Raw genomic sequence first — 17,366 nt, 5'->3', positions numbered from 1 at the left:
GAGAATACACAAACCTTTACCTTTGCAGCCACCGGAGCTAATCTATACACGTGCCGAGGAAAAGGACGGAGAAGAAAGAAGAGGAAAGACAATTTAGAAACCCTATTGAAAACCCAAGTCTTATTCTTTGTTAGTGTTTTAAAAGAGGGAAGGAAGGAAAAAAACTCAAAATGAAGCCCAAGTTTGGAAATGACCTGACCAATGTAATCCTGCGCCAGTCCCAGGTGGTGCAGACCCGGATGGCAGGGAGGGCGGTCATCAAGGTGGTCAACAGATGCAACGACGCCAAGGAAAACAACAGTCTGAGTACGTATTACACCTGTTTGGTTGATTGATTGACTGACATGTTTGATACCTGTACTGGGTTGTGGTTTGGTTGTGTGGTGTTGGTTGGGGATATGTATGTGTGTGTGTGTGTGTGTGTGTGTGTGTGTGTGTGTCGCAGTCTTTTATTTTCATTGATTTTCTTTCGTGTCCTTTTTCGTTTTCCTCTTCTCCTTTCTCTTCCTCTCCTCTTCATCTTCCTCCTTCTCTTCAACCTCTTTGTATTTTTGTCTTCCTCTTCTCTATCTATTTTACTTTCATAGATTTTCTTCGTGTTCTTTTTACTCTTTCTCCTCTTCCTTCTTCTTCCCATCAACATCTTCATAGTTTATTGATCTTTCTCCTCTTTTTCCTCTTTGTATTTTCTTCGTGTGCTCTCTCCTCCACCATCATCGTCATATTTTCTTCCTCCTCCTCTTCCTCCCCATCATCATCTCTGTATTGTCTTCGTCCTATACTTACTCTTCTTCCTCCTCTTTCCATTTTTTCTACATCTTCCTCCTCCTCTTCATTTTCTTCGTATTTTCTTCTTCCTCTTCACATCATACCGTTTAAAAAAAAAATTGTCACCCTGTTTTCTTCCCTCCATCTGTTCTTGCTGTCACCGTTACCTTCTGTTACTTTTTATACCTTCCTTTTGTTGCTGGTACTTAGGAAAAAGAAGTATAGTAACCTGTTTTGAGAGAGAGGGAATCATGGAAGAAATTTTATGGTGTTAGTGTTATTTTTTTTAGTGCGTGTCATGATATTTAAACGTATATAGATGTTGATAGATAACCAAACAGATAGATTATGTTGATAGAGAAATAGTTGATAGTTGATAGATAAATAGATGGATAAATTACATAGATACATATAGACTTAGACGGGTAGATAGACAGTTAGCTATAGACTTAGACGGATAGATAGACAGTTAGCTAAAGATGCAAATATATACTAGGTAGGTTCAGACTCCTTTGTGTAACGTAGGGAACAGACAGACAGTTAGACAGACAGACAGACATACAGACAAAGAGGCAGGTATTCTTTGTTCTAGTAATAGGCGTTCCAATTTACCAGTCAGTTAAGTAACCTGAAAATCACATCAGTACAAAAGACATGTTGGTAGATACTGATATAATAATTTTCTCGCTTATAACTTTTGCTTTCAACGAACCGTCTGTCAGTCTAGTGCTGGACAGATGGTGTGTGTGCGTGTGTGTGTGTGTGGAGGGGAACAAAGACTATCTCTCTCTCTCTCTCTCTCTCTCTCTCTCTCTCAGCTGACTGCGTCGTCTGCTCATGTTCCGCGCTCCGTTGCCAGATTATCGTACTCAGAACATCGTATTTATCTGTTTCTGACCCATAACTCTTGCAAAAAACACCAATAATTAACCATTTTAACGATAACTATATATGAGGCCAGTTATTGGGGTGGAGGAGACAGATTTTGGGTTGGACATCGGAAAACATAAGAAACTGAGTACGACAATTTGGCAACGTTGGTTTCGCGCCCCAGCTGGGAAGTGTTGCCACCCCACGAGCATTGTTTTTATCCTCTCCATTGCTACAAAATGCGCATCATGTATTGTTTTAGGGAGACAAATAGGATACTGTCGTTTACTTAGCTTATCTGTTTTACTTTATGGCCATGTTTGTTTGTTTGAGTTGTTTTGCTTCTGGATTTGTTTGTTTTTAGGAGTTTCTTTTTAACGTGGCAACATCCGTGAGTGTTGCCATATGGCGTGCACTGTTTACATCCTCTTCCTTGTGCGTCTGAGGAACCCTTTTGGAGTAGCTAATTTTCTTTGTTGGTATTCATTATCGGTCTCCTGTCAACACCTGGAGACTCGGTAAAGCTTTGTTTAGGCAGAAGAGGCTACAGTTTGCGTCGACATATTATCAAGAATCAATATATTTTTCAACATTTAATCAATATGTGACTTATTGAGCGATGTGTTCTGTACCTAACGCTTCATTCATTTAAGTTAGTCGAAGCTATTGATGTGTACAGTCCGCGTTGTTATATCAGAATCTATTTTTTTCAACGTTTCATCAATATAAGATGCTCGTTCTGTTAGGTTTTATGTATTGGAGGCTTTATTACAACCTTTTTTAGGAAGTTTATTAGGTTAATGCGAAAATACTTGCGTTTATGCCAAGAAATAACTTACATAAACTCTTCTTTTTGCAATCTTGTGTATTCTTATGAAACATTTTATAGATTGATTGATAGAGCTTTTATTTGAGACGTGTTAGAGTTACACAAAGATACTGATGTGATTGAGCTTATAAGTAAATTAAATCACCTCTGCTGCCAATTTACGATCAATTTATTTAAGTCTTAAACGGATATTCGGGAGCGTAAGATGGACTCGAATAAATGATATAACTTTTTGTTGTGTAAATTGTTAAGTCTACATAGATAAACAGGGGTTTTTAAGCTTAGAAAGGGCTTTAAAAATATCAAATCTATCATGCTTCTTGTCAAATTACGATCAGTATTTGTAACAAGAGTATGAGATATGGACTAAGATAATTCATACTACCTTCGTTAGTGTAAATTCACGACTACATCAATAAATAGACGTTTTTAAGCTCAGAAATGTCTCAACTCTATCATGCGTGTTGCCAAACAGAAATCAGTATTTTTAACCTTCAGTGCAGTAGTGTAAAACGAACCCAGATTATTCATACAACCTTCATTAGTGTAAATTCGTAAGTCTACATCGATAAGTAGCCGCTTGTGAGTTTAGAAGTGGCTTAACTCTATCGTGCGTGTAGCGTAACCAACTCTTTCTTTGTGTGGAGGCAAGAGGAGAGGAGGAGACAATAGGTAGGAAGCAAGAAGAGAAGTAGGAGGAGGAGGAGACAATAGGAGGAGGAGGAGGAGGAGGAGGAGGCAAGAAAAGAGTAGGAGGAGAAGGCAAGGAAGAAAGAGTAGGGGGAGGGATGAAGAGGAGAATGATGAGGAGGAGGCAAGAGTAGGAGTAGGAGGCAAGAAAGGAAAAGTAGAAGGGAAGAAGAGGAGGAGCAAGAGATGGAGGCGAGGAGTAAATAGCAGTAGTAGTAGTAGTAGTAGGAGGAGGAGGAGGAGACAATAGGAGGAGGAGGAGGCTGGGTTGGTTGGTTGGCTGTTTGGCTGGTTCTCTCTGACGCAATGTTACGTAAGACTTGGCGCTCAAATTATCCAAGCCCTTACCGCAAAATTTCACTTTTCTTTGCCTGTTGTTGTTGCCGGTGGTAGTGACGATGTACGTGGTGGCGATGGTGGTGGTCTGTATTTTTTTTTTTCTTCTTTTATGTTTTGGTTTGGTTTTGGTGTTTCAAGGCTGTTTGTTCTTTGTTTTGTTTCTTTTCTTCTTTTTCTTTTTCGTTTCGTTTTTTTTTTCCTCGTCCTCCTTCTCTTCTCTTCTTTCTCTTCTTCTTTTTCTTCTTCTCTTTTATCAAACTCTTCATGCAGACATTCTATTTATATCATCACAGCTTGACATTCTTCTCTATCTTCCTCCTCCTCCTCCTCCTCCTCCTCTCAAACGTGGTCTTCAGTAACATATTATCTTGCTCTCTTTATAGATTGCTACATCCAGACATTCTTCTTCCTCCTCCTCATCTTCTTCTTCTTCTTCTTCTTCTCTTTTGTTAACTCTTCATTCAGACTTTCTTGTTCTATTTATATCATCACGTTCAGATATTTGTTTCCTTAATTTCTTCTTCGTCTTCTCCTCCTCTTACTTTTCTTATTCTTCTCTTCCTTTCCTATTCCTCCTTCCTCCTTCAAAACACCCCATTATCATTATCTGTGATTAAATACTTTCTTTTTTCTCTTTTTCTTTCTTTCGTTCTTTCCTTTTTTTCTATATCTCATTTTTCACCTATTTTTCATTAATTATCAAACTTTTTCCTCCTTTTCCTCTTTTCCCTTTCTGTATATTTAACTATGTATTTAGTGTTTCTTTTTCTCCTATCTGTCTATGTATATCAATCTATCTATCTATCTCATTCATTCATTCTTTCTTTCTTCCTTCTTTCTTCCGTCTTTTCTTTCTCATCCTTCCTTTTTCTTTCTTTATTTCTGTATTTATTTCTCATATGTATTCTTCGTGTTTCTGTTGACATCGTACCTCAGACCTTAGATTATCGTACATGTCAGAGGAGGTGTAGGAAGATGAGGAGGAGGAGGAGAAGGAGGATGTATAAATGACGTAACAGTTACACTCGAAGTTACAGAGTGAAATGAATATCGTGCAACCTGACGAGAGAGAGAGAGAGAGAGAGAGAGAGAGAGAGAGAGAGAGAACTTTGTCTTGAATGATAGGCAAAAAATATAACCTCCGTGGATGTAATGCTCTCTCTCTCTCTCTCTCTCTCTCTCTCTCTCTCTCTCTCTGGGTAGAATGTTGGTATTTCCTGATCTTGTTCCTCCTCTCTCTCTCTCTCTCTCTCTCTCTCTCTCTCTCTCTCTCTCTCTCTCTCATATTAGCAGTCAATGAACTCTCCTTTGTCTGTTTTTCTCTTCTTTTATCCTTTTTTTTCTCATTCTTTCATTTTTTATCCATTATTTCTTATTCCTTCATTAGTCTCCTCCGTCCATAGCCTGCCACATTCATATTCTCTTTGTTTTTTATTCATCACCGTCTGTCTGTCTGTCTGTCTATCTGTCCGCCTATTTGTCTGTCTGTCCGTCTGTTTGTCTGTCTGTCTGCCTATTTGTCTGTCTCCGTCTGTTTGTCTGTCTGTCTGTCTGTCACGTTTCTTGTCACACGACCCGTTCAAACCCTGTTCTTTGTTTCTATCTGATAAAAAAAGGAAGGAAATAGCTGATAAGGTTTTGATGAGCCCGTTGTAGAGCCTTAATGTTTGTACTACTACGTCTTATATCAGTTTCTTTTACGTCGTTCTTACTTTCTTTGTTTTTCTTTCAGTCTTACAAAGTTTAATTATCTTTTTTTTCCGTTTTCTTCTTCCTTTTATTTTTCTTTGTTTTTCTTTTTATTCATTCTTACTGCGTTTCAATTTCCATATCTATTTTTCTTCACTATTTCCTTCTTCCTCTCTTCCTTCCTTTCGTTCTTTCTATTCGTTTTTCTTTCATTCAATCTTACTACGTTTTGCTATCTTTATTTATCTTTCCTTACTTTTTTTTCTTTCTTCCTCTCTTCTTTCCTTTCCTTCTCTCTCTGTTTTTCTTTCATCCAATCTTACTACGTTTTGTTATTTTTTATTTATCTTTTCCCTCATTCTTATTTCCTCCCATCCCATTTTCTTTTCTCTCATCTGGTCTTTCTTTTTTTTCTCTTTATTCTCTAAGTCTTTCTCTCATTCATTCTTTTTTTTTTCTATCTGTCTGTCTTTTAAATTTCCTTTCTTTCCTCTTCCTTTCTTTATCATTACCTCAATTTTTTCCCTCTCATTCATTCATTCTCTTGTCTATCTATCTATCTATCTATCTATCTCTCCATCCATCCATCAATCTATTTTTTTGTTCATTGTAGTGTTGTTTAGAGCGTACAAGAGAGAGAGAGAGAGAGAGAGAGAGAGAGAGAGAGAGAGAGAGAGAGAGAGAGAGGAAGCCCTACAGGTAAACAGTATAGTCGATAAAAGTAAGGACAGGTTCGCGTATCCTACCTATCTGAAGGACATTCGCATCCTTAAGGTATATAGATAGATAGGTAGATAGATAGTTAGATAGATAGATAGATAGATAGGGTAGGTAGGATAGATAAATAGATATATAAATAAATGGTTTTCCGGGTAGATAGAGAATGATAGATAATTAGGTAAACAGATACATATATAAGAAAGTAGAGATAGAAAGAATACAGATAAATAGATAGATAGAAAAATAGATAGATAGATAGACAGATAAACTTATAGATAGAGGGGAAGAAAGTTAATTAAATTTTCTACACGATCTTATTCATAACAACAAAACAGAGAGAGAGAGAGAGAGAGAGAGAGAGACGTGAAACCCATGTGCTCTGTAGCTAACCTCACACACACACACACACACACACTTAAAGGCTTTCCTCGAGTGCCGCTGAGTCAACAAGGCCGCGTATGTGTGTGTGTGTGTGTGTGTGTAAGGGGGGGTGGGGTGGAGGAGGAGGGGGGAGGTGTTATAATTTTTACTTTCATATAATCTCTCGTCCATCTGTTGTTTTTTCGTGTCTAATATGCTCGTCCTCCTCCTCCTCCTCCTTCTCCTCCTCTTCCTCTTCTTCCTCCTCATTCTCTTACTTCGCTGTGTTTTTTCATCTTCCACTTAATTTTCTTCTCTTTCTTTTTCATCTCTTTTATTTTATCATTCTCATTTTCTGTTCTTTTTCCAATTTCTTTTCTTCTTGTCTCTATTTCTCATCCTTATCTTCTTTTCATTTTCATTTTCTTTTTTTTAATTTTCTTTTTGTCTTTGTTTTCTTCTCATTCTCTTTTACTCTTCCTGTTTTCATTTTCTTCTTCTCCTTGTTTTCTTTTCATTCTTTTTTCCTCTCCCTGTTTTCATTTTCTTCTTGTCTCTGTTTTTCTTCTCATTCTCTTTTCCCCTTCCTGCTTTTTTTTTCTTTGTCTTCCTCATCCTTCTCTACTTTTCATTCTCCTTATCTCTCTCTCTTCCTCCTTGCTCTCTCCTCCTCTTCTCCTTGTATTTGTCTTTCTCTTCCCTTATTTTCTATTTTTTCCCTTTGTTTTTCTTCTCAATCTCTTTTCCTCTTCCTGTTTTTAATTTTCTTCTTGTCTTTCTGTCTTTTTCATTCTTATCTACTTTTCATTCTCCTTATCTCTTTCTCTTCCTCCTTACTCTATCCTCTTCTCTTCTTGTATCTGTATTTCTTTTTTCTTTTCCCTCTCCTCCTCTCCTTCTTTTTCTTCTCCTTGATATTACTGTTCTTGTTAATATTTGTTTTCCCTCGCTGGACAAATTCTTAATAACTACATTTTCACTCTTGCTTGCTTTCTTGCCCTACGGCGGTGTTAATTTACGGAGGAGGAGAAGGAGGAGGAGGAGGAGGAGATAACATGGAGAAAAGGAGAAAAGGGAAGATAGGTTGAGTTATAAATGGAGGAGAATGGAGTAGAAAGAGAAAGAAGAGGAGGAGGAGGAGGAGGAGGAGGAATAGAATAAGGAAGAGGAAGAAAACACTTGTAGGAGTAGGAAGAAAAACAGGAGGAGGAGGAGGAGGAAGAGGAGTTTGATAAGGAAGAAGTAGGAAAACATTTGTAGTAGTAGTAGTAGTAGTAGTAGTAGCAAGTAGTAGTAGTAGTAGGAGGAGGAGGACTGGAAGGGAGGAAGGATTGGGTGATTGCGGGTTGATGAAGTAACACACACACACACACACACACACACACACGTAGACACAAACAACATTACTTCATCTGTGTGCGTCATTCTACACATCGCTACACACGGCAGGTGGAGAGAGAGAGAGAGAGAGAGAGAGAGAGAGAGAAGGAAACGAGAGTAAGGAAATATAACGATTACTTTCACTCGTCACTTTTTACTCTCGTGTGTGTGTGTGTGTGTGTGTGTGTGTGTGAACTGCGTAGTGAGTTAATATTGGGTGAGGGGAAAAAGAGAGGAGGAGGAGAAGGAGGAGATAATTATGATGGGAAGGGAATCGTAAGGGGAAAGGGGAAGGGAGGAGAGATGAGGGGAAGGGTAGGAGAAGGGAAAGGCAGGGGAGGGTAGAGAAGGGGAGTGTGATGGGTGTGTCAGTGTAATGTGTTTCGTTGATAAAGGATCCTTAAATATAGACCAGCAGGTTAGAGAGACCGCACGAGAGAGAGAGAGAGAGAGAGAGAGAGAGAGAGAGAGAGAGAGAGAGAGAGAGAGATGAATAACAATCACTCACCTCTAACGAAACAAACAAAGAGACAGACAGAGAGATGAATAACAATAACTCGACCATCTCTAAAAGAAACAAACATTTAGATAGACAAACAATGAAAACAACAAACGAAAGAGTAAAACGAAAAAAAAAAGGACCAAGAACCAGACTTTTTTTACTCGGGTGCACCACGATATCACGAATCCAAGCACAAATAGTCAGTTTTAGAGCCGAACTCTTGTCCAAACCCGAGTATTTTTGTGCTTTGCTCGAATCCACGTACAAGTACTTCTTACTGATTTAACGTTAAGATTTTTTACTGGTTTTCTGTTTTTGACGTGACGAACTGCCAAGCCTTCCTTGCCCAGAGTCACCTCACATGACCTGAGGTGTCGCCTCGACCTCCTCAATCCCCCAGCTTAGGACACCTTTGTTACTCCCGCATCCTGACCACACCAGCCACACGTTTGCATTTTTTGTTGTAATCAAATGTACTCGAAATGACTCGTAAAATTGCCGAGTACTTGGAGGCCAAGTATAAGTACTGATGAACTTTTGACCTCAAGTACAAGTACAATTGCATGAAACTGTGTTCTTAAGTACGAGTATAAGTACGAGTACATTGTACATTTACTTGGACCCAAGCCTGCTAAGAACATTACAATACTACGTATTAGTTACCCCGTTGTAAAGGCGAACCCAACCAAAACAAACCTAAACAACTATCATCAACATCAGTTTATAGGCGGAGGCGGCGGTGAAGAGGGCCGTGCCGTGCCAGCAATAATAGAACAGCATTAGTAGTGGCAGTTTTGGACGTGGCGGAGGTGGTAGCTGATCAGGATGGCGCGCGAGGCAGCAATGGTGGCGGCTAAATGCAGGGAATCGCAGGAGAACGGCGGACATCTTGGTAAGGAGGCGATAGAGAGAAGTGTGTTGATGAGTTAGTGAAGAGGAAGAGTTAGCGGTTGTGTTATCGTACTCTAAATCTCTTGTGTTGCCAAATGCGGCTTTCAGTGTCGAATTTCCGCGCCCCTTATAGCACTGAGGACTATTTTGACATATTTGTGTATAACTTACTGGTTAGTCTACTCTCCTTTTCAAACATAGAGATAATTTATTAGTTAGTATTGCAGGAGTATTATTTCCTGTATTTGTGTAGAGATTAATAATTATGTAAAGGAAAAAAAACTGACTAAACATGAAAGTAAAATTTGAGTTGAAAGATCAAAGAATGGGAAAGGAAAAAACGAGTTAGAGGCCAAATAATAGAAGGAAAAAGCCGATTGCTAACTAAAGTGCAGGTAAAAATATCAAGTAAAAGCAGGAGAAAGCTGGATAACTAAACATAAAAGTAACATACGAGTTTAAAGGCCAAATAATAGAAGGAAAAAAGCCGTTCAACTAAAAATTAAAGCAAAAAAATAACGTTAAAAGGCTTAAAAAAGGGTAAATAAAAGACTAACTAAATAAAAAAAAGTTAAATGCGAGTAAAAGGCCACAGAATAATAGAGAAGCCGGTTAACTAAATATAAAAGCTAAACAAAAAAAATAGTAGGCCAAAAAAAAAAAAAGGAAAAATAAAGTTAAAGGTCGGAAGGAAGGAAGGAAAAAGCCGAATAACCAGAACACGGATTATATAGTGAAGGAAAAACACGCTTAAGCAAATAAAAAAAAAAAGTAGAAAGTGCCACATAATCGAGGTAAAAAGAACAAGTCACTAAATATATAAGTACAATACAAGTAACAAGGCCACAGAACAGGAGGGTACGTATGGTGAACTAAAAACATATTGTGAGTTATAAATATATGGTGGATATTGTGAAGGAGAAGGAGGAGGGGGAGGAGGAGCTGGCGAGGGAGGACGAGGCGGTTGGTTGCTGTGTATTTTTAGGCGAAGCGACACTAGGCACGTGGCTGATGGTGTGTGTGTGTGTGTGTGACCAGACTAGAGAGAAACACACACGTACTCACACATTTCAGTAACATGATTGTCTCTCTCTCTCTCTCTCTCTCTCTCTCTCTCTCTCTGGTGGGTAAACAAAGGTAGTATTTTCCTGTGATGTAATTAAACCGTCATTGCGTCATCATTAGGGCTTGTGTAGTGTGGGTTCCTTCCTGGTCTCCTCTTTATCACTTTATATTTGTTTTGGTGTTTTTTTTTTCCTCTCTTCGTTTTTACTCTTATCCCTCTTTTCTCTTCCTATCTCTCCTTCCTTCTTTCTCCTTTTCTCTTCCTATTTCTCCCTCCCTCCTTTTCTTTTTTTTGTTCTCATTCTATTCCTCCCTACATTTCCCTCTCTTCTATCTCCCTATCATTCCCTCCTCCATCATTTCTTCCTTCTTTCTTCTTATCTCCTCTTCCTATTTCTCCCTCTTTTCCTTTTCTCTTCCTATACCTCCTATCCCTCCCTCCTCTCCTCTCTATCCTTTCCTCCATTTCCCTCTCTTCCTTCTCTCTTCCTGTCTTTCCATCTTTTTCTCTCCCTATTTCTCCATCCCTACTCTTCTCTCTCCTCTCCCTTCCTCCCTCCTTCCCTAACTTCAATTCCTTCTCCCACTGTTCCCTGCGCCCTCTCCTGTCATCCGTGCCACGAGAGAGAGAGAGAGAGAGAGAGCACTTGACACTCACCACCACCAGCAAGACACGAGCAACCAAACAGACGCATCTCATAAGTAATTACAACCAGACCAAAAATAAAGTTACTGCGTTGTGGAGGGAAGACTTCATCAAGGTTATAAGACAGGGCGGGTAGGTTTTTGTTAAAGGGGAGGTTATATATATGAGATGTCCTGAGTGTGTGTGTGTGTGAACTTGTGTGAGTGTATTTGCTCAAGGTTATTATACAAGTACACAGAATGCTTGTACATTAATCTCTCTCTCTCTCTCTCTCTCTCTCTCTCTCTCTCTCTCTCTCTCTCTCTCTCTTAGCAACCGTCACCTCCTCCTTCACAATCTCCAGTAATATATAGAGCGTTAAGTCTCTCTCTCTCTCTCTCTCTCTCTCTCTCTCTCTCTCTCTCTCTCTGCAGGAAGTGAAGTATGGTTCTTATTATTTTCTTACGGGAGAATGTATAATGAACCTCCTCCTCCACCTCCCCCTCCTCCTCCTCCTCCTCCTTTTCCTCTTACTGCAAATAGGTAGGTATTATTATTCACTCAGCCTTCTCTCTCTCTCTCTCTCTCTCTCTCTCTCTCTCTCTCTCTCTCTCTCTCTCTCTCTCTCTCTCTCTACGGAGGTTGGGTTTGAGTTATTTTTTCTTTTCTTTTTTTAACCTTTAGTTTCAGGTCGGAGCACATAGCTACGCAACCGGAGAGAGAGAGAGAGAGAGAGAGAGAGAGAGAGAGAGAGAGAGAGAGAGGCTGTATTTAGTGTTTACTAGTTTATAAAAATTCTCCTCAGTATAGTTTTTTTTCTTTTTGTTTGAAGGTTGTCTTTTCTTTTTTTTCCTTGTTTTATGCAGTACTCTTTTCCTTAATTCATTCTTGCTTCCTTCCCTCTTTTATTCTTACCTTCCTTTATTTTGCTTTCCTATTGTTTTTCTTCGTTATCTAGTCAGTCAGTTAGTCAGTCAGCCATCCAGTCAGTCAGTCAGCCAGTTACCCAAGCATCCACCTTAACATCCAGTCAATCTGCCAAATAGCCACTCATCCAGTCAGTCAGCAAAGTCAGTCGGTCAGCCAGCCTCACAGTCACCCAGGTATTTAATCAGTCAGTCAACTAGTAACCCATCCAGTTAGTCAGCCAGTCAAGCACAGTCATCCAGTCATCAAATCAATCAGTCATAAGAACATAAGGAGTCTGCAAGAGGCCTGTTGGCCTATACAAGGCTGCTCCTGTCATCCTAACCCCACCTTACCTCACTATCCATGAATTTATCCAACCTCTTCATGAATGTATCTATGGTATTGGCACCCACAACATGACTGCCAAGCCTATTCCATTCATCCACCACTATTGGTGAACCAATTCTTGCCTATGTCTTTGCTGAATCTGAATTTGTCTAACTTAAAACCATTGCTACATGCCCTACCTGACTTTTACTAGCAAAACCCTGTTGACATCTCCTTTTTTAAAGCCCTTCATCCATTTATAGACTTCGACAATGTCTCCTCGCAACCTTCGCCTTTCTAGAGAGTGTAGATTTAAATGCTTAAGTCTATCCTCATAAAGCAAGTTTCTCACACCTTGAATAATTTTTGTCATCCTTCTCTGTGCAGATTCTAACATCTTGATAACCATTCTAATGTAGGGTGACCAGAACTGGACCGCGTAATCAAGGTGAGGTCTAACTAGGGCTAAGTAAAGTTTGAGGATGACCTCAGCGCTCCTATTGTTTACGCTCCTCGAGATGAAACCCAGTACCCTGTTTGCACGATTCTTAGCCTGAATGCATTAGGCCCTTGGACGAAGGTCAGTGCTCACTAAGACTCCTAAGTCCCTCTCACACCCAGACCTGCTTAGAGGAGTGCTATTTAAGTAATTATGTTAGGGGTTATTCCTACCTACACTCAGAATACTACACTTCCCGACATTGAATTCCATCTGCCACTTCCCCGCCCTACTAGCGTCTTGGTCTGATTAGATTACTCTACCGATCTTGGGATCATCTGCGAACTTACTGACATCACTTCTAATTCCTATGTCCAAGTCATTGATGTAAATGATAAAAAAGCAGCGGACCCAGCACCGACCCCTGTGGGACTCCACTCGTAACACTGCCCCATTCAGATTTTTTACCATCTCTGCTTTGTACCACTAAGCCACGCCCTGATCCAGTTCAAGACTTTCCCATCTACGCCGTGAGCCTGTAATTTTAGTAATAGCCGGTGATGAAGGACTTTGTCGAACGCTTTACTGAAATCTAGATATAGTATGTCATAGCTTTCATCTCTGTCAACCTCCTCGATTGCTTAAGTGTAAAAGGACAACAGATTAGTAAGGCAAGACCTGCCTTTCGTGAACTCATGCTGTGAGTCATGAATTAAAATATGCTTCTCTAGATGGTCCCGAATGCTCCTAGCTATAATTCACTCCAACATCTTGCCTACAACTGATGTTAAGCTAATTGGGTGATAATTTGAAGTGGCTGACTTATTTTCCTTTTTGAAAATCGGCGTCACATTAGCTACTATCCATTGGCTGGGCACGCACCCAGAATTTACCGACATCCTAAAGATATCGGTAAGTGGGCCACGGGAATATTTCGTCTGGGCCTGGCGATTTGTTTTTCTTCAACCTACCAAGCTCATCCTGGACTACCTGTCTGGTGATGGTCACATCCCTCAACTTGTTGTTATCTTCTCCCATATATACCTGAACTCTCTCCGGAATGGTTGTTGGATTTTCCTGTGTGAAAACTGAGAGGAAATAGTCGTTCAACGTTTTACTCATATCGTCCCCATTCTCAACGAGCTCTTCTGTGTTTGTTTTCAACGGCCCAATTCTCTCCCTTGTTTTCGTTCTGTATAATTTAAAGGACCCCCTGGGATCGCTCTTGGCCTCGTTAGCTACCCTGATCTCGTAATTCCTTTTCGCTAGGCGGGTGTTCTTCACCTATCTGGCTAGCCGCTAGTTCAACATACCTATTCCTGAGGTGGGTTTCCCTATTCTTTATTTTCCTATAAATTCCTCTCTTCAAGCCTATCTCATGCTTGAGTCTGCGGGTCATCCATTTAGGGTCGTTATTTTCCTTTCTGCGTGCTTGTAAGGATTGATTCTCCCAGTCAGCCAGTCAGCCATTCATTCACCCAGTCAGTCAATCAGTCAGCCAGTCAGCCATTCATTCACCCAGTCAGTTAATCAGTCAGCCAGTCAGCCATTCATTCACCCAGTCAGTCAGTCAATCAGTCAGCCAGTCAGCCATTCATTCACTCAGTCAGTCAATTAATCAGTCAGCCAGTCAAGCAGTCAAGGCCATGTAAAAGGGGAGTCCCGGTCTGTTAGTCTGCATGGCTTGACTGGCGCCTGACTGAGAGAGAGAGAGAGAGAGAGAGAGAGAGAGAGAGAGAGAGGAGGGGGGGGGTCTTGCTTTAATTCTTTTATTCTAATGTTGTTCTTCACCCAAGACAATGTATGTCTATGTATTGATATTTATTGGTGTTTTTTTCTTCATATTATCACATTATCATCATCGTCTTCATCTTTAACATCTATTTTTACTTACTCTGATCTTATTTGTTATTATTATTATTATTATTATTATTATTATTATTATTATTATTATTATTATATTATTACTCAGTTCACTTATTTCCCTTCCTTCATATTCTTGTTTCTCTAATTTCATCAACTATTGTCTAATCTATCGATCTATCTATCAATCTATTTATATGAAACCATTATCTGTATTGGGATTGTCTATCTATCTATTTTACTATCTGTTGACCAATTCATTTTCATATATATACAAATCCTCCTCCTCCTCCTCCTTCTCCTAATCCTCCTTCTTATACATAGAATGACCAAACACAAACATAAAAAAATAAAATAACGTATATCACACAGAAACAAATACATAAACAGTCTACAGCGTCTTTTAGCATTTCATTTGTCTCGTCTTATATAAGGTTACACTCTCATTTGCCGCGGCTTTGTAGTGTAAATAAGACGTAGTAGTAATAGTAGTAGTGGTGGTGGTAGTGGTGGTGGGGGTGGTTGTGTAATGGTGACTCACGGTTTCAATGGCTTTTTGTGGTGTTGATGGAGGTGATGGTGGTGGTGGTGGTGGTGATGATGGTGAATGACCCTTTTGGTGGTGGTGTCATTAAGAAAGCTGTGGTGATGATAATAGTAATGACAGTAGTAGTAGTAGTAGCAGCAGTAGTAGTAGTAGTAGTAGTAGTAGTAGTAATACGTAGTTGATTTTCTCTATGATTATACGCAGACTTAAGACATTCTATCCATATGCTCTCTCTCTCTCTCTCTCTCTCTCTCTCTCTCTCTCTCTCATCTCAAGGCTGTTACATTAATTTCCATTGTGACGTAAGATGGAGGGAAGTAGGAAAACGTGTGTGTGTGTGTGTGTGTGTGTGTGTGTGTGTGTCAGTTAACTCAGGTCACACACACACACACACACACAGGAGGAGAGACAGAATGAAAGAAATATAAAGAAAATGAGAGAGAGAGAGAGAGAGAGAGAGAGAGAGAGAGAGAGAGAGAGAACTTATCACCACAACTATTCTCCGTCTTACCACCACCATCACCACCATCATCATCATCATCATCACCACCATCATCACCAGCAGCAGCAGCATCCGGGTCGACTGGGGTCCGTTAAGTCTCTCTCTCTCTCTCTCTCTCTCTCTCTCTCTCTCTCTCTCTCTCTCTCTCTCTCTCTCTCTCTCTCTTGCTCTATATGTGAATTGAACGGGAAGGCAAATTATGAAAGACAACGAATTCTACCTTGAATCAGCTGGTCCGTCAAGAAAACAGCTGACTGGTGTAAACAAACGGAGAGAGAGAGAGAGAGATAGAGAGAGAGAGAGAGAGAGAGAGAGAGACGAGGAGGAGGAGGAGGAGGAGGAGGAGGAGGAACGTTCAAGGCCAAGCTATACGTTCAGGAAGCCAAACAACTCCTCCTCCTCCTCCTTCTCCTCCTCCTCCTCCTCCTGTTTCGTCTTCATCTGTTTAGTTTTTCCTTGTGACATGTTTTATTTATTTATTTTTTATTTCCATCTTTTCTCCTCTCCCTTCTTTCTTCTTCTGTTCTTCCTTCTCCTCTTCCTCTTCCTCCCCCTCCTCCTTTTCCGTCTTCTCTCCCTCCTACTCCCTTTTTTTCTCGTTTTTCTTTTCTTATCTTTTTCTTTACATGTTTCCTTCTTCTTCTTCTTCTTCTGTTTATTGTTTTTCTTCTCTTCTGATCCCTCTCTTGACCTGTATCCTTCTTCATCTTCTCCTTCTTCTTCTTCTTCTTCTTCTTCTTCTTCTTCTTCTTCTTCTTCTCCTCCTCCGTTTGATCTTAAGTGTCTCTTCATCCAATCATAGAGAGAGAGAGAGAGAGAGAGAGAGAGAGAGAGAGAGGCGTGACTAATCGTTGTTTTGTGTTTCTGTGTGGCGGGGAAATGCGTATGTTTGTTCGTGCGTGCGTCATCGATTGCTATACCGTATTTTTTTTTTTTACCTTACTTTCCTTTCCTTTGTTTGCAAGGCTGTGTGTGTAAGATGTGTATTGTTTTGTGTGTGTGTGTGTGAACCTGGGAAGACCCTTGTGCAATACTGACTGACACACACACACACACACACACACACACACCTTACCGTATACCTTACCTTACCTTACTTTACCTTACCTTACCTTACCTTACCTTACCTTACTTTATCTTACGTTACCTTACCTTACCTTACCTTACCTTACCTTACCTTACCTTACTTTACCTTACCTTTCCTTACCTTACCTTACCTTACCTTACCTTACCTTACTTTATCTTACGTTACCTTACCTTACCTTACCTTACCTTACCTTACCTTACCTTCCCTTACCTAACCTTACTTTATCTTACGTTACCTTACCTTACCTTACCTTACCTTACCTTACCTAACCTTACCTTCCTTTACCTTACCTTTCCTTACAATACCTTACTATTCCTTACCTTGCCTAACCTTACTTAACCTTAACTTACCATACCTTACCTTGCCATACCTTTACCTTACCTTACCTTACCTTACTAATATATCCAACTTACGTTATATGAAGTGTTGAATAGAAACGTGACTTAAATACTCAAGTAGAGGATAAAAAACATATAACCTTGTCCTACCATTTCTTGCTCTCCGGCATGTCCTGTCTTACCCCCCACCCTTCCTCGTCCCCCTCCCACCCCCTGCAGTGGTTGTGTGACATGGGTTAATTATCGTACATCCGTGACCTCCCTCCCCCTGCAAGTTCCATCCTCATTCAATAGTTTAATAATAGTCGTTTTATTTATTTATTTATTTATTTTAAGTTTTGTTAAGTGATTTAAGTGTATTTTGTGTGTCTTGTGGTAGAATTTTTGGTATTTTTGTTTTTTTACTTTTTATTTTTATTTTCCTCCTCCATTTCTCCTTCATTCATGTTTTCCTTCTTTCCATTATCTCTTGACCTCCTTTTCTCCTTTCCCCTTTTTTTCCTTCTTTGTTTTTTCATTTTTATTCCTTCCTTTATTTCCTTTTCTTCCTTTGTCTGTCTTATTTTTGTTGCTTTCCCTCAATTCTTTCTTCCCATGTTCCTTCTCTCTCTCCCTCACTCCTTGTC

At 39.8% G+C, this 17,366-nt stretch overlaps 1 protein-coding gene across 2 annotated transcripts in view; it reads left to right on the top strand.

Moving 5' to 3' along the window:
* Positions 1-17,366, top strand: part of LOC127002993 (leucine-rich repeat-containing protein 40-like) — a 41,807-nt gene continuing 24,441 nt past the window's right edge. The window contains exon 1 of one of the 2 annotated variants that reach the window (XM_050869337.1): positions 1-306. In XM_050869337.1, the coding sequence (XP_050725294.1) occupies positions 171-306 (136 nt within the window). In that variant the 5' untranslated portion in view covers positions 1-170. Of the gene's footprint in view, positions 307-8,871; positions 9,040-17,366 lie in introns of those variants that run through there. The other variant, XM_050869338.1, reaches the window with a different exon arrangement.

The sequence above is a fragment of the Eriocheir sinensis genome, chromosome 24, assembly GCF_024679095.1.
Source record: "Eriocheir sinensis breed Jianghai 21 chromosome 24, ASM2467909v1, whole genome shotgun sequence".
NCBI lineage: Eukaryota > Metazoa > Arthropoda > Malacostraca > Decapoda > Varunidae > Eriocheir > Eriocheir sinensis.
This window is presented reverse-complemented; position numbering and strand designations above follow the sequence as displayed.